General features: G+C 38.1%; 2 protein-coding genes across 2 annotated transcripts; one reads left to right on the top strand and one right to left on the bottom strand.

Annotated features, from left to right (window-relative positions):
* Positions 1-698: 698 nt before the first annotated feature.
* Positions 699-3,558, bottom strand: LOC110451790 (histone H1-I-like). Its single transcript, XM_021499965.1, has 2 exons — positions 2,937-3,558; positions 699-965 (listed from the first exon to the last, which is right to left on the bottom strand). Exons 1-2 carry the CDS (start codon positions 3,477-3,479, stop codon positions 903-905), a joined length of 606 nt encoding a protein of 201 aa, XP_021355640.1. The 5' UTR covers positions 3,480-3,558; the 3' UTR covers positions 699-902.
* A 1,298-nt stretch (positions 3,559-4,856) lies between these two features.
* On the top strand, positions 4,857-7,734 carry LOC110451791 (histidine-rich protein PFHRP-II-like). Its single transcript, XM_021499966.1, has 2 exons — positions 4,857-4,872; positions 6,962-7,734. The coding sequence occupies exons 1-2, from the start codon at positions 4,857-4,859 to the stop codon at positions 7,732-7,734; spliced, it is 789 nt and encodes a 262-aa protein (XP_021355641.1).
* Positions 7,735-18,441: the final 10,707 nt, after the last annotated feature.

An 18,441-nucleotide genomic window follows, 5' to 3' on the forward strand; every position in this document is an offset into this window, starting at 1 on the left:
ATAGTCTAGAAGATATTCAAAAGTTAGGGTCAAAGCCTAGGTCATAGTGACCTTTATATATAGTACACCAAATCTGGCAACTTCAGGTGAAGTAGAAGATGTGTCCCAGACAAACTTCTCAAATGAAAGGACGGATTGAAGAATTTTTTATATGCTAGATTTTGAGGATTTGATTTGAAATGATTCACGTATTGTGCTTATAGTTTAAACAATGGTTTGTTTGCCTTCATGTACAGACTATGTAGGTAGTTGTGCGGTATTGAAAGCTCCAGGTGGAAGTCTCCAACCCTGGTGATGTTCAGAACCCAATAACCTCAGAATTAATATATGATTTTCTCACCAATCCATAAATGATGGACCACGAAGCAGTAAAGAAGACTGCATGTGGAAATGTTATGCGCTTTAACGACTTTTGTTTAAAGGTACAATGCCATAGAAGTTTGTTCAATTGTTTGTCAAACTATCAGAATGGATAGAAACCACAAGAAAATTCTGTCTGAAACAACTACCAGGGCCATTTCCGTTTATCGCAGTCCAAACAGTTGAAATGGTTGGACCCAGTAATCTGATGCTACTTTCAGGCAAGTGTTGACAAAAAAGTTACATTTAAAAACTGATGTACTGGTTGTATCGCATAAACAGGCCCCAGATAGTAGTTAATTCAGACCTTGCATAGCCTTTAAAGGACTCGACAAGCATGAATGTTAAAAACAATTTATTAAAAAGTCATGTATCAAAATCATCAGATTCTCATCAACAGCACAATTCCTTTATAGCGCTAAAATTTAAATTATGTTAAAAATTAATACTCATTCTCCATGCTTTGAACAGTTATAATCTATATTGATCAGTGTCCATTTTCCCATTATCACAGTCCTAAAGTCCTCAATTGCATTTCATTCTCATTTGGCTTTCACTTTTCCACTGGCAGATTTCTTTGTGGTTTTCTTTGGAGTTTTGATGGTCTGAAATATTAAAAGATGTAAAAATGAACAAATGAAGCAACACTACTTAAAAACTAATAAGAGGTCCAGAGGGCCTGTATCGCTAACCTGGATCTTGATGCCCAGTAATGGCAAATGGCTATGAGTTGGGGCCAGACCCCAGGGTCAATTCGGACACTGGTATGACATAAGCTTACCTTAGTCATTTGGATCAGGTGAGCCAAAATAAATACACCCATGTCCAACAGATCTAGCAAGAGATTATTAACAAAATGCATTTTCCTCAAGGATGTAAAGGTATTTTTAGTGACTTCCGCTGTTTTTACATTGGGAGGGGTTGGAGGGTCCCTCAGGCAGTACCATTTAGTAAATATGGGTCCACTACATATAAACTAGTATAATAGAATTTGAAAAGCAAAATGAAGTACCAGGAATTTTCGATATCCAGAACATAATAAACAAAGAGCCTCAAGGGGCTGAGCATTATGCCTGCCCCAGGCCAAAGTCACAGTACAAGGAATACTTGTGTGCTCGCTTAAAAAAATGATAAACTACTTGTAGTTTATAATTAAACTATTTCTTGAATGCAATAAAAGAATTATTTTGTACTTTATTTCACTTGCTGAAGATATCCATTTATAACTTTAAAAGAAACCTTAATTAGGAATCTCTTTGCTTGCAATTCAACTCTTACAAAAGCAGTTTCATCATTTGAGCTGTTTTATAGCCAAATACAGACTGCTACATTTACTAAATTCCAGTCATATTTGATCAAATAAGTACCGAAACTGTCAACCGGTTTGTGTTAAGGATGCTTGTTATTCTCAGACTAGACAACATCAAACTTAGGATGGGCCACATAATTTCAAGAACCATGTTAAGGTGGAAGCTTTCATTGGCAAAATCAATTAAAAAGTTGTATAAATGGAAGAGTTGATCCCCTTGGAGGGGTTGGGTTGTAGGGGAAGCTGAGAACCACAGCAAAAATAGGCCACATTGCTTCAAGCAACCTTATGGGAACAAAATGATTGTTTCTAACCAAATAAGGTCAAATCTTTCTTGGTTGTTTGGCATTCAAGAATCAAAATTGTATAAATAGAAAGGATGATTTGATCCCAAGGGGATGCGAGGTGGAGTCAAATGAGTAAGCTTCTTCTCTGGAATTGCGAGATGGATATTGAGCCATATTCGACTGAAGGTGAGGGATGGGAGATGACATTCTATTTCCCTGGACAAGTTTATCCAAAATTTTCCTGGTGCAAGATGTCTCGCCCTGTCACCCTAGGATTGAAATGGTGTGGGTGGGGATCAATAGAATCTCATCTCCTCGGCAAAGCTTTGTGTTTGCGCAACTTAAGAATCTTTCCAAAAGGGCAGAGATTCCCCCATCTCACCCCAAGAGGGCCACAGATTATTTTTCTCTTACCCCGTTTTCCCATTGATATACATAATGTAATGTTACAGGGGTTGACATGACGTTGATGGATTGTTGATACAACGTCATAGTATTGTTAACGCGACATCATACTATTATTATAAATAGGGGAATCCCCCATCTCAACCCTAGGGCGAGACAAGGATATCTATCGCCTGTAAAAGTGTGGATACACCTGTCCATGGCAAGAGAATCCCAAGTCAACACTATTGTAAGACATCTCATCAACAATGCATTCGGGTGAGCCGGCAATGTCAACATCACATTTTTTATAACAGTGTCAACAGGACAGGACAAAATCTCAACCCTTGGGGAAAGATTCACAAGTTGCCAAACACTTGGCAAGCGTCATGGTTGGCATTCAAGAATATGGTAAATGAGGGACGGTAATAAGTTATGGGTGAACACACTTATATGCCAATAGCCTATTTACTAGTTTCAATTACTAGGTCTAGCACCCAGCAATTTGAAAAGTTCGCGGTTACGATAAAAACTAAGGAAAGTAACTCCTGCACGCGTCGACGCCATTTTCAACATAACTACAGTACAGTACATACCTTAATTGCAGATTTTGTCGTAGCCTTTGCCTTTGCCTTCACCACCTTCTCTGGTGTCTTTGGAATCTTTTTCGTCTTTGTAGCTTTCTTTGGAGAAGTTTTTGTCTTTGCCTTTGTCGTTTTTGTTTTCTTTTGTGGACTCTCTGTAGATTTCATTTTCTTTACTGTGGTCTTTTTCGTGGATTGTTCGGCCTTTTCCTTTGCCTTCTCCTTTTTAGCTTTTGCTTTCTCAAGAGCGAGCAGCTTTTCCTTGTTGAGGTTAAACCTACTGACTAGTAGAGGCTTTTCGGCAGTGGCTTTTGATTTAACAATTGTCTCTTTTTCCACGGCCTTGGCTAGTGCTTGTTTCAATCGGAAACGTAGGGTGCCAACGTCAACAGTTTTGTATTTTTCCGTAATGAAGTTACGAATGGCGGGGACAGAAACGCCCTTCGCATCCTTAACAGTCGTCACTGCTTCCACGGCCATAGACAGATAGGTAGGGTGTTGGGATGGCATCTTTGGTTTGACAGCTTTCTTCGGTGAGGAGTCGGACTCTGCCATTTTTGTGGGTTTGGATAAGAGATAGATACGTTAAACGGCTACACAACTTACTCGTCGTCTTTACAAAGGAGGCGCGAAAAAAAATGCGTGCACGTGAGTTTATATTCGACGCTCGTACCTCGGCGAAGACATAGGATTGAAGCCACCCAATTCAACAATTACAGAGTGTGGTTATTTTCCCTGAAGAATTTATGTCACAGAAGAAATTACCTTGATATTTTTCTTTTGTTTAAATGTGTGCATCGTGGTATCAGGGATATGCATTATTTTTATTTCGATTGCAGATTGGTAATTAGGAAAACTGAATAGTATAATAATTCTCTATTACATTTCATATTACATTACGTTGTAAAATGATATTTAGCATGTACAAATATTTTGCGTTTACATAAATTGATTCAACGCCGCACGACCAAATTTTGGCAAATGAATGACTGAACAAGTTCAAAATTCATCAATTTTGTTTTATTATGTTTTCGTGTCTGGTTAATTTAACCTAGATCTATATACACACACGTTACAACTTCCATAAAATGTACACAAAAAAAGTTCACGAAGAAAACAAACTTGAACTTCAAACTTCACAATGATAGTCAAAACATCAAAATTTGCATTTGAAAGAATAATTCGGATGAAAAATTGCGACCCTACCAGCATGCAAGTGTAAAGATCACCGACTAATTGCACATGACCGTAATCTTCGGGGAGGGCGTTTATTGAATTGCACCCATCTTCAAAATAAATCAAGAAAGGCGAGGTGCAAAAAATGAGACCTCTTCAAATATGTAGAAGATACCTTCAATAATCAGCACATATCTTCAGTCATTTAAAGAAATGTGCAATTCGATTGAAGATATCGTCAGTTTCTTCAATGGAATTAAAATGGTATATTCAATTGATTTGCACCTGTCTCTATCTAAATAGGTAGATATCGCAGTTAAAATGTACCTTTTTCTTACTCATTTGATGATAGGGTATACATACAACAACTCTCTAGGTGAATTGAAGACAGCTTCCATTGAAATGGACATAATTTCAATTGAATTGAAGATATCTCCAATTATTGGTAGACTTCTTAAAATAATTATCGATCGGTGAATTTAATTGTTCATCTCTTCAATTCATATAAAGAAATCTTCAATTGCAACTTTATTGAAACCAGGTCTTTTATTCAAAGGAACGTATGAGAACCGGTCTCGTTTTAATTCGATTGCTTTCAATATTGATTCCCACCTATCAATATGAATACAGCAAGGATTGAAGACCTCTTCAATTGAATTGAATTTATCGGTTAAGCAATTGGGGATAAGTTAAATACAACCAATAAGTGGGTTTAACTTATCTTATAACTGGACCTGACTTCGGATGGCGCAATAAATGGCGTTCCATAAAAGTGAGAGTTATTTCCCTTCGACTGTAAAAGTCATTAGGTGAGACGTGCCGAAACAATCAAGCTAAAGTAGATGTAATCATCAATTCTTTATTTTTAAGAGGATGAAAAGATTGTCAGTGTAACTAATATTCCTTCAGCTCCTTTCATATTTACTCGCATTTACTCTATATGTATTTTTTTTTCAAAATTTTCGCACGTTACCGTAAACATATATTATACAGAAACGAAAAACAAAAAACTAAAAACAACATGGAATTAAACATGTATACAGGATGTAATTAAAATTTGTAATCCAACAGTAACCTGATATTCAAAAATTAAGTCATCATAATTAATACTGAGGTAATATTTACATGATATTTCGTATAAAATTTCAGTGCCTTTGAGTTCAAGAACTAATTCCATGTATCTAACAGGTCCTTACAGATGTGTAGGAGATATTTTTATTGTTAATTATCACTTTCGTCATATTAATCGTCCTATGTTTTGAAAAGCTAATGAATTTAATTTGTTAAACATAACTATAAATTCAGCTTTTAACTCTCAACTCGTAAACTCGTAAACCGCTCTAGGCGTTAGGTATACTATACGAATATAATGTATAATGTTATGTATTCCCTGCTATGTCACCACAGGTTTTAGTAGTAAGTTATAGTCGCATATTTATTCATAATCAATAGAATATTTTGCTGATTTGCGTACGTGGAACTATTTGCTCTGACATATAATGGCCGGGTACTCAACATGAAAAACACGTGTAGCTTGTTGTTTTCACGCAATCTTCATCCACAATGTGATGAGGTTGATATATAGGTAACATAGTTTGTTATCGATGTAACAGAAACACAAATATAACTTTACTGAGCGGCACGTGAACTCTCAGGGTACCGAGTAAAATCTGCGTTAACAGACTATCGCCTGCCAGCATCTGTGTACATGATAGGGGCGTGTCGACAGCATGGCCAGCTATGTACGATGCCTATCTGTAATGCTTCCTCGTTACGCGTTGGGCCGACGAACGTTTAGGGACACGCCCTGCCCGTGACACAGTTACACCGGGACATGCTGGTCTCCTGCCGACACAATTCCTCCTTTGTAACCGTTATAGGACACTTCTTGTTGCTACATGATAGGCTCATAAATGTATTACCAAATACTGCAAAATGATATGCATTTTTTGTCAATTATTTGTTCCATATTTATTTACATGTATGTTATTCCTAAGCTTCATTATTAACTTTCATAGTTGATCTTGTCAAGAGTGAAAACAAGTTTTGTTTCCATCCACTCTAGTTTACCCTGCCTCTAATGTCTCCACACCGTCATTGGTTTACTTGACCTCCACTGTCACCACGCCGTCATTGGTTTACTTCCCCTCTAATGTCTCCACACCGGCATTGGTTTACTTGACCTCTACTTCATTATTAACTTTCATAGTTGACCTTGTCAAGAGTGAAAACAAGTTTTGTTCCCATCCACTCTAGTTTGCCCTGCCTCTAATGTCTCCACCCCGTCATTGGTTTACTTGACATCCACTGTCTCCACGCCGTCATTGGTTTACTTCCCCTCTAATGTCTCCACACCGTCATTAGTTTACTTGACCTCTAATGGCTCCACGCCGTCATTGGTTTATTTGTCCTATAATGTCTCCACACCGTCAATGGTTTACTTGACCTCTAATGCCTCCACACCGTCATTGGTTTATTTGACCTCTAATGTCTCCAAACCGTCATTGGTTTACTTGACCTCTAATGTCTCCACACCGTCATTGGTTTACTTGACCCTTTATGTCTCCACACCGTCATTGGTTTACTTGACCTCTAATTTCTTCACGCCGTCATTGGTTTACTTGACCTCTAATGTCTCCACACCGTCATTGGTTGACTTGACCTCTAATGTCTCCACACCTTCATTGGTTTACTTGACCTCTAATGTCTCAACACCGTCATTGGTTTACTTGACCTCTAATGTCTCCACACCGTCATTGGTTTACTTGACCTCTAATGTTTCCACGCAGTCATTGGTTTACTTGACGTCCACTGTCTCCACGCCGTCATTGGTTTACTTGACCTCTAATGTTTCCACGCAGTCATTGGTTTACTTGACCTCCACTGTCACCACACCGTCATTGGTTTACTTGACCACCACAGTCACCACACCGTCATTGGTTTACTTGACCTCCAAGGTCACCACGCCGTCATTGGTTTACTTGACCTCCACAGTCACCATGCCGTCATTGGTTTACTTGACCTCCACAGTTACCACACTGTCATTGGTTTACTTGACCCCCACTGTCACCACGCCGTCATTGGTTTACTTGCCCTCCACTGTCACCACGCCGTCATTGGTTTACTTGACCTCCACAGTCACCATGCCGTCATTGGTTTACTTGACCTCCACTGTCTCCACACCGTCATTGGTTTACTTGACCTCAACTGTCACCACGCCGTCATTGGTTTACTTGCCCTCCACTGTCACCACACCGTCATTGGTTTACTTGACCACCACAGTCACCACACCGCCATTGGTTTACTTGACCTCCAATGTCACCACGCCGTCATTGGTTTACTTGACCTCCACAGTTACCACACTGTCATTGGTTTACTTGACCCCCACTGTCACCACGCCGTCATTGGTTTACTTGACCTCCACTGTCACCCCACCGTCATTGGTTTACTTGACCTCCACTGTCTCCACACCGTCATTGGTTTACTTGACCTCCAATGTCACCACGCCGTCATTGGTTTACTTGACCTCCACAGTCACCATGCAGTCATTGGTTTACTTGACCTCCACTGTCACCACACCGTCATTGGTTTACTTGACCTCCACTGTCACCACGTCGTCATTGCTTTAACTTGACCTCCACTGTCACGTTAACGTCATTGGTTTACTTGACCTCCACTGTCTCCACGCCGTCATTGGTTTATTTGACCTCCACTGTCTCCACGCCGTCATTGGTTTACTTGACCTCCACTGTCACCACACCGTCATTGGTTTACTTGACCTCCACTGTCACCACGTCGTCATTGCTTTAACTTGACCTCCACTGTCACCATAACTTCATTGGTTTACTTGACCTCCACTGTCTCCAAGCCGTCATTGGTTTACTTGACCTCCACTGTCTCCACGCCGTCATTGGTTTACTTGACCTCCACTGTCTCCACACCGTCATAAGTTTACTTGACCTCCACTGTCACCAAATCGTCATTGGTTTACTTGACCTCCAATGTCACCACGCCGTCATTGGTTTAATTGACATCCACTGGTTTACACTGGGAAACACTAAACAACAACAAAAACAATTCTATCACTTAATCTTTCTAATTTTAGGAGTATACTTCAATTAGCATTGAATTTTACAAAACGCAATCTAAATCATAAATTCATGACCTAACTTAATGGCGTACCATCTAAATAATATATGCGTGGGCTAACTTAATGATGCACAATCTAAATCATATCTGCATGGCCCAAATAACGGGCAAGCCGTACGATGAAATCAACTTGTATAGAAACGAAAACAAAAAACACACTTAATATTCAATTCAACGAAAAGGGTTTATAGTGTAAATAAAGCAGTCGCCGTCAGTTGTTTACGACAATAACGTTAACTTTGGATCGATTTCAGGCACCATGCTGTCAGGACGGCATGCCCCGATTTTAAAACTTTTTCAACGTAGGCACGGGTTAATAAACTTCTAATGCAACAGACAATCTATTGCTGAAATGAATTCAATACACGTCTTCCTTCTGGAGTAATATTTACATTAAAATCGGCATGATATTTTTCACACGATGTGTCAAGGTAACCGTGAATATTTATTTAATGCGTGCTCGTTTTCTTTTCAGAATTTGTGTTATAAAATGTCGGTAGGCCTAATTATTTCCATCGTATATTGCCATTAACTACCACACATGTTTGTCTAGACTAAATTATATGACCATCGAGCGATGGCCGATCTATTGTTTTCACTGACTGGGGTGAAGCGAGGTGTGAAAATTTCACCTGGAGTGGATAGGTGACCACCTCGGGCGATGTACGGTTAGTCTTATTGTCCAGGTGTCAAACAGAATCAACTTCTCCAAGGTCGGATGCTGGTTACTTAATCAGATAATGAAATAACAAGATATTTCCTTTGTTATAGAAATAATTAACTCGGCCAACCTACTTGCAAATATATAAACATGCACATACAATGAATCATATCAAAATGTTTTTTTCATAACCACTTACCTCATTCAACAACTTTTTTTTAATGAATTTTCCTTGAAGCTTATAAATAGTGATAAAATTTCATTTTACTTCAATGCGTAGTTAGAAAGTTCATACAGACCAACAGCTATATGTATACACCTACAATTTGAACATACATGTCCAATACAATGTACATCCACATGTAAGGTTTCTATGCACGATTATACATTACAAACAAAGTAAACCTACTTTTTCATCATAAATTTTTTGCATGGGATGCTTGCACCAATTAATAAAGAATTCAGAACGAATATCACTTTCTTGTTTAAATATATTGTACAACAGGAAACAGAAAAAGAAATAGAAAATGTCACTGCGAGTACATGCACCAGAGTGTGACGCGAACTACGGCCCGTGATATTCTTGTCAATCAAACAACAGCGGAGCATCGACAAGAACATCAACCAATCACCGTGAGGGCCCATCTCTCTACCGCGCGTGATTGACAGGTATATCAACCAATGAAACGGCGCCATTTTCGTGTAAGATCAGTGCACAGAAATTATCTTAACACATATTGTATATCAATTACATCATTCACACGGCGTTATATTTTATCTATATATGTATTTGATAATGATTAATAATACTATTGGAACTATGAGTAAAATGTACTGATACCTAATATATTACGTTAATACAGAGAAGGTCTCTGGTTATGATATAAACGAAACCAAAACAAAATACCTTTAGTTAATATATTATTCTCATTGTCATGGCTAACCTGAAGCAGAAACGTATCTACTCCTTACGGCTTTATATGTCTCTGTCTGAAGACAGGTAATACTATATTCAATATTAATTCAGATAATTCATATATTTAACAACCGGATCACGCTTTACCTTTTAGATAAGAAGTTTCATAGGTTCTGAATTTTAATAATCACAGGTTCGTTAGACGAGAGCAACTGTTTAGACTATACACCAAAGTCGTATATATTGTCATATACGTCTCTGGTTAAGAATAACGCTCTTATTTTTTTCTCATTTTATTTTATACAGTTTTGATAACTGACATACGGATGCACATTATCTTTCTGAAATGGCTAAGTTCGCTTAAAATGAATAAAGAAACCAGATATTTCGAAAATTTCGTTCACTTTAAACACATAAGTGTACATAACTTAAATGGTAATTTTTCTAATGAAAGCCTTTGTGGAGATCATTGTCATTATCACTCGAAGTGTCAACAATCCGGGAGTTTCCATTGCTGTTTTAGGAAGTTAACAGGAGTACCTTGGATACCAGATTTGTAACTCATTAGTGTATTCATGCAAAAGATATATTGTTGAAATGTAAACATACATTGTTGAAATTCATACATTCCGATGACGTCACGTTGTTGACTTACAGGACGACTGGATTTTGTGTTCATTTACATACGTTTATTTTGATGACATAAAAGGACGCGTTTTATGTAAAGAAAAAGGTTATAAATATAAGGATTAACTTTCTATTTAGTTTAGGTTATCGGGTGATAACTGCAATGGAACCCGGGTAAATTAATTTATCTTTATCGGCTTCGCCGATTATTTATTACCTGATAATCTAAACTAAATAGAAAGTTAAACCTTAAATATTATAACATGAAAAATTAACTCAGAAGGGATACTCTTACGACAGTACAGGAAAGATAAAGTTCCATTTAATTACAATTATATAAGTAATGATTAAAAGACCCAAATATGAATAAAATACATTTATGTTAAATACAATAGAAATTAAAAGCTTAGAGGACAGGTGATCGGGAACCCCTTTCTAAGAGGATTATATAAATCACAAAACTATTAACAACATTAAAAACGATTGAAAGGTATATGAAGCAAAGAAGGAACGTAAGCTGTCTTAACATATATATATACAGTGGTTCGTTTATGAACATTTACACAATCGGTTCATCATTTGCACGAATTGATCAATAAATACTGGACAATTAGCAAATAGAAACCGAACAGAGCCGGGGGATATAGTTTACGTAATATAAGTTGTATACGACATCGGAACGTACTTATCGTTCGTTATTAAATATCGTTAATATTGAGAGTTCATTTTGTGTCTTTGATTATTATATGAGTGATCAGAGACGTATATACTGGCTTTATGTGTCGCTGGAGTGATGTAGCAAAGCACCAGTTCAGCAGTACGGTAAAAGTTATGCATTATTCTCAAATGGTCGTTCATTTCGATCCTACCCCTGGCCGTAGTACAAAATAAGCATTATTTCCGTGGTCTTTATTTATTTCATTCGAAGTAAATATAAGTGTACTATCGACCTGTGTTATTATATCGTTTTGATTACGGAATTAGAGCGGCCGTGTTTGCATAGCTATACTGACAACACGGCAAGCAAGGCAGGGACTATAGACTGCCTCACCTGTGCGGGCTTCGCCGGATCGCGGCTACATCAAAGGGAATACCGCTGCGCGAGTGAGCGGGACAACGACTTAATTTTCGGGCGCCAATGACTAGTTTTCGGGAACAAAGGCACAATCTTAAATGAGGTGTTATGTTCCTGAAAATTGGTTGCTGTTCCTGAAAATTGGTTGTTGTTCCTGAAAACTAGTCCATGTCCTGATAACTTGGATATGGTTTTTAAATTCAAATGGTGCTCCGCTAATTTAGAGAGTGTTTTCGTAATTTGGGCCATGCAGATATGATTTAGATAGTACATCATTAAGTTAGCCCATGCATATATTATTTAGATGGTACGTCATTAAGTTAGGTCATGAATATATGATTTAGATTGTGTTTTGTAAAATTCAATTCTAATTGAAGTAAACTGGTAAAATTAGAAAGATTAAGTGGTAGAATTGATTTTTTGTTGTTTAGTGTTTCCCAGTGATTACTTGACCTCCACTGTCACCACACCGTCATTGGTCCTGGTTAAGATTCTTAATATTTTGGCGTCATGGGTTAGGTTACTGGCAATACCGGTTACGATATAAGTTGATAAGGTTTAAACATTTTGACTCGTTGGGACTGTTTTCACTTGTGAAATTGTCCACTACCGTTAAGGTATGACAACGAACAGAGGGATGGGTGATGATTTTGATTACCTAACCCGAGGGCTGCGTTATTCCGAGGGTTTGAAATTAAAGAACTATCTATCATCCTTGCCTACCTGATGTGTTCATTTTGTTTAACAAGGATTACCTTCCAAACCAAAATACACTTTCTATTTTTTTCGCGTAATATATCCAAACCAGTTACGTTATTCGAATCGTTAATATTTTGGGAAGAAGTCGCTGATACATGTATCCTTCAAATAATATTACAATACTGTGATGTACCTGTCACGACATCTCTGTATTGATGTATCGCTACATGCCTCGTGATTGAGCATTCTAACTATCAGTTACTATCTATTGTTAGTTCCGCCAAGTCGATGCCCCGTTTTAATAGGATCCGTTTAAAGAACGCTGCACACTATCAATGATAACAACGTGTCGTTAGACTGTTAACTATCTCAGAATTGTTAACAGTTACGCAAAAGGAAATATTAAATAGTCCACAAGGACATTGGCATTCTGCACAGCTGCTCGATAAATAAGGGGGAGGGCATTGAGAGAGGGGGCTTGGTAATTAATTACAGTGATACAGTATCTATCTGTCAGGACCCGGTCTAGCGATCAGTCTTTTATGAAAGTTATGTTAAAAGTTTCATCCATAATTCATTAATATCACCTGTCACGATTACCAGGTCCAAGCTTTGTTAGGTCGTTCTACTTCCTGAACAGACCACGTAATCCTTGTCCCTGACAACTACACGACTGTGTTTAAACTATGTAACGGCCATCGCTCCACGCCTTGTACCCTGCCTCCCCCATGCTTGTCCAGACAGGGTCCACCTTTATTCCAAAGTCCCACTAGTCCGAAGGCCCAATCATAACTTAACCAACCTTAATTGACTTAAACCTCTATTGATCAAAACTTAACGACAAACCTTGACCTCTAAAAGCCTTGAGTTTAACTAATCTTAACTTGAACGACTTGAACCTCAATTGGTTTTTTTCTAACCTCAACTCACATTGGGGTTGATGTAAAGGAGAGTTAATTTTAGCGAAGAAGATTTAATTTGGAATATAGTTCCTTCTGAGTATTGGATCATTAGGATTCGGACTTACTGACCATCCAACTCTGCAGCCTTCTGACGCAGTGACCTCACGAATATCGGAACATCACCCTTTACCAAAATCAACTCTCGTCTCCGGGGAATTTATGCTGCACGCCTCACTCTCATATCGTAAATTTAAGCTCATCCTATTTCAAAATATGGACCTTTCGCGATTACATATCAAGGATCATTAGGGTCACCCTATGTCCAGAATAGGAACACTTTCCGTCCAATGATCGCGATTATATATCCTGTAAGTTCCCGATTCAGATTCGTTATTAACCAAAAGCCCTTAGGCTAATAGGAACATATATATATACATGTACATCTCTCGAAGCATACTAGAATAGACAGGAGAGTGACATCACAGTATACATTAAACACCATTCGATTATGTACATATAACAATACTTAATTAACACAAACAGTTATGAAACACCACAATAAATGAACCTATAATTTACTCCTCTTGAATGCTAAATATAAATATTTTCTAAATTAAATAACTCTTTAACATTTTTTTATACAAAGGAGTTGTATTCATTTGAAAATGAAGGGTTTTCTGTAGTAGTATTGTTTGATTGATCTGTGCGTTAAATCGTTATAAAATGTACAAATTAAGATCAAATGATATTCATCGTCTATATCTCTCAATTCTGCCCATAAAAAGGGAAGTATTACTTTTTGTAGTCACATCGGAACCAGTACAATTGACTATATTTTAGCAGAAACCAATAAGTTTATAAATATTCATGACTTTTCTGTGGGTCATTTCACAACGATTTCTGATCACGCTCCATTGTGTTTTAGCGTAAATTACAGAACAAACTACGAATACTGTGGAAAGAATAAAAGTCAAGAGTTGCAAGCGATTTTGTCAAATGGAAGGATGAAAACAGGGAATTGATTAAAACGAAATTAGTAGAAAATACAATCGCTTTAGGACGAGTTTGTGAAATAACCGCTAAAACGCAATGTGACGTTGACGACATGGTCGACAATTTTTGTAGTTTGGTAAATGCTGTTGTTATGCCTTATTGTGATGTAAAACATGTACAGACATGTGGGTTATATCTAGTAACAAGAAAAACAATCCCGTCAAAAATGACAAGCCATGGTTCACTAATGAGTGTAGAAATAGGCATCGAGAATACAAAACTGCTCTGACAACCTTTAACACTGATAAGTCACCAGCTAACCACAGAGTTCTAATAGATAGGAAACGCTCTTACAAAATATTAGAAAACAGGCTTAAGAGAGAATATAAGAGATACGAAGGCGATATGTTAGAATTAGTCAGACGAAACAACCCTAGACAATTCTATAAATATTTTGGTAAAAGAAAAAACCCTGTTTCTGCTGCTTCATCAAATATTGGCTTGGATGATTTCTTATCTCACTTTAAAAAATTTAATATTGGAAAATCTGAAAGTAACGAAGATATTATAGAATTAAACTGTGAGGCAGATTATGAAGAGTTAGATTAAACTTTAAGCAGACGAAGAAATTGTAGTTGCAATCAGAAGATTAAAGCTGGTGTTTATCCTAAGTTGTGGAAACTTGCAAAAGTTATGCCATTTTTCAAAAAAGGTGATAGACATTCTCCCTTAAATTACCGACCAATTTCTTTTTTGTCTATTGTTGGTAAGGTATTTGAAAGTGTTATTTTCAAACATATCTATAACTATTTTTTTGAAAATTCGTTGTTTTATAAATATCAATCTGGTTTTCTTCCAGGACATTCAACGGTATACCAAATAATTGAAATGTATCATAACATTTGTTTATCGCTTGAAGAAAAAAACCATGCACATGTATTGTCTTTTGTGATATTTCAAAAGCCTTTGATAGAGTTTAACATAATGGTTTGTACATAAAGTTAAAATCCTATGGAATAGGCGGAGAGTTATTGGTCTGGTTAAAGGATTATTTACATCAAAGGCAGCAAAAAGTATGTGTGAACGAGTCTTTCTCGAAATTAGGTTCTATTGATGCAGGGGTTCCCCAAGATTCTATCGTAGGTCCTCTATTATTTTTTATTTATATCAACGATATAGCTGATATTTTTGGCTCAGCATCTCGTCTTTTCGCAGATGACACTTCTCTCCAATGCTCTTCCTCTTCCTGTCTTGAAATTCAAACTATCCTAAATAAAGACCTTGAATCTTTAAACTCGTGGGCTAAAACTTGGCTGGTAACGTTTAATCCGGACAAAACTGACGTACTTTTTTTCTCCAGTAGAAATGACGTAGATGCATTATTAGAATTAGAATTTGACGGGAATTTTTTAGACTTTTCAGATAGTCACAAACATTGAGGTGTTACTCTCAACTCCAGTGTCAAATGGGAGGATCATATAGAAGCAGTGTATTCTTCAGTTATGAAAAAAAATGTCTTAAGAAAATTAAAATTTCTATTAAAACGAGATGCCCTATTAAGAATTTACCGAACCTTTATTTTACCTATTTTAGAATATGCATGCGAATTGTAGGATGGATGCTCTAGTTTCGAATCAGAAAAGTTAGAAAAAGCCCAACGTGAAGCAGCTCGAATTATAACAGGTCTCCCATCATATGCTAGTATATATTCTTTAAATTTTGAAACAGGTTTAGAAACATTGTCTGCTAGAAGAAAAAGAAGGAAGCTTCAACTCTTGTTTAAAATGCATGTTAATCAAACACCAGAGTATTTTTCTTCCCTGCTTTCCTCCACTGTACAAGATCTAGTTCGCTATCCTTTGCGAAACAGAAATGAATATAGAATCCCGTATTTCAGATTATCAACAACAAACTCATCTTTTTTACCGTCAACTCTTCGCTGTTGGAAAACCCTCGATAACTCTATTAGGTCATCAGCTTCATTGAATATCTTTAAAAATTCCCTGAAATCCAACGATCAATTTATTCGTCCTTCGTACTTTTGTAATGGCGACCGTAGGTTATATGTTATTCATACGAAGCTTAGACACCGTTGCAGTTCTCTAAATTATGACTTATTACGTGTGAACCTTGTGGAAACCCCTAGCTGTATTTGTGGACATATTTGTGAAAATGTTTATCACTTTTTCTTTCAATGTCCCCGTTATAGTATTGAAAGAAACATCCTTTTTCAACGAGTAAGTTATTTGAGTTTAGAGGTACCATGTGATTTAGATTTGCTTTTATTTGGAAATGAAGATTTGTCGCTTTTTATACGTTCATAATTTCATTAAATCTAGCAAAAGATTTTAAAGAAAAGTGCACAACGCTATTTATTTATTTGTTTTAATATCGTTATCCGATGTTACTGTAGTACTGTGCTATTACTTAATCAACTGCTAAGATAACATTGTTGGTATTATTAAGATGAAAGACTACGGAAAAGAAGAGGATCTGCGTGGTTACGGAAGAGGAAAGTGTTTCAGGATTGAGATGAGCAATTTGTAGTGCGTAATGAATGTGTTTATAGTCCAACTGGGTCAACATTGTTATAAGCTTGATAAGTTTGTTATATAACATTGTTATAAGTTTGTTATCTTAATCTATAGTTTTAATCATGAAATGAGTCAGACTAAAATCTCATGATGTAATACTTACCATAACTTTAGTATGCATATACAATACCTACACCCATCTTTGTAGCCCAAAAACAAAAGATTCAAATATCCCTACCTCCCTACCGTGACGTAACCTATATCTCGATGACAGAGCCACGGAGTGATCTCCCTTCCTCAAACCCCCTTTTATGGAGCCTAAAGGCAGCCAGGATGAGGAGGCAAGGGGAGGAATACAGGGTGGGACTCCATAAAGTTATGGTAAGTATTACATCATGAAAATTGGTTTTACTTCAAAAACCTCAATTTCATTTCAGTAATAATTACCATAACTTTAGTATGCGAATTCGTCTTACCGTAGTGGAGGCTTCGAATCCAGGCAGACCAGGCTGACGGAACAAACTCGAGACATGCTCAAGGTAGGGAAAAGGTTCAAGGAACCCCCCTAATAAAGCCCCGAAAGTAATTAAAAAATGGAAAACCTCCCCGTGAAACGAGCAGGTGTACCACCGTGGTGCCTGATAGCATACTATTTAAAATCACTGAATTACTGTGGAGGAACAGCCACAGACTGTGCAACCACCACCGGTCCAAGGGAATACAATCCATCAGAATGAGAGGCCAAGGACCGGAGATAAAAATCCGTGAAGGTAGTCTGTCCGCGCCAGAAAGCTGCGGACATGACCTCCTGAAAGGGGGACCCATTGAGGAGGGCCCATGACGCAGCAAGGGCCCTGATCTCATGCGCCCTCACCTTATACAACGCCCGAACCTGATCATCCGAGTGGTCGTAACCGTACTTGATGACCTGACAGATCCATCTAGACACTGACTGAGAAGAGATATCCTGTTGACCCTGCTTAATGGGCAAAAACAGACGAGATCGAGGACCTCGCCCCCCCCTGGTTTTATCGAGGTAAAACCTAAGCGCCCGACAGGGACAGAGCAACCTATCCCGTTCCTCAGCTCCAACGAAGGCAGTCAAAGACGGAATCTTAATCGGATCGGGCGAGAAGCCAGGAACCTGATTCTTAGCCATAAAGGCAGGATCAGTGAGAAGGGTAACGGCAGAGTAATTCCTGGACCATCGGAGGCAAGAGGGGTGAGAAGACAAGGCATGAATCTCACTCCTCCTTCGACCTGAGGCCAGGGCAACAAGGAATACCACCTTGTAAGTAACAAACTTCAAGGAGGCAGACGCTAAAGGCTCATAAGGTGCCCGCATCAGCGATTCGAGCACCAGTGGCAAATTCCACTGCGGAGCCAACTGCCGGACCCTAGGCCTGTCCAACCCAAACCCCCTAATCAAGGCAGAAAGAGAGGAGGACGAGCCTACCTCCGACCTACCATGAACAGAGAGAACACTAGCAATGGCCGTGCGATAACCAGCGATAGTGCCAGGGGCAAGATTAAGGTCCCTAAACAGCCAAAGAAGGAAGTCCGGAATCACCTGGACAGTAGCCTTGATCGGATCAACCTTCCTGCCGACACACCAATCACTGTAAATCTTCCATCGTGACTGGTAGACGGCAGATGAGGAAGCCCTAATTGATCGAGCGATGCGATCTGACACGTCCCTAGAAAAGCCCGCCTGAGCGAGGCCTCCTGAGATAGCTTCCACGCGTGAAGGTGGAGGATCTCCGGACGAGAGTGCATCGTCCTGGA

The sequence above is a fragment of the Mizuhopecten yessoensis genome, unplaced genomic scaffold (genome assembly GCF_002113885.1).
Source record: "Mizuhopecten yessoensis strain PY_sf001 unplaced genomic scaffold, ASM211388v2 scaffold6201, whole genome shotgun sequence".
Taxonomy (NCBI): Eukaryota; Metazoa; Mollusca; class Bivalvia; order Pectinida; family Pectinidae; genus Mizuhopecten; species Mizuhopecten yessoensis.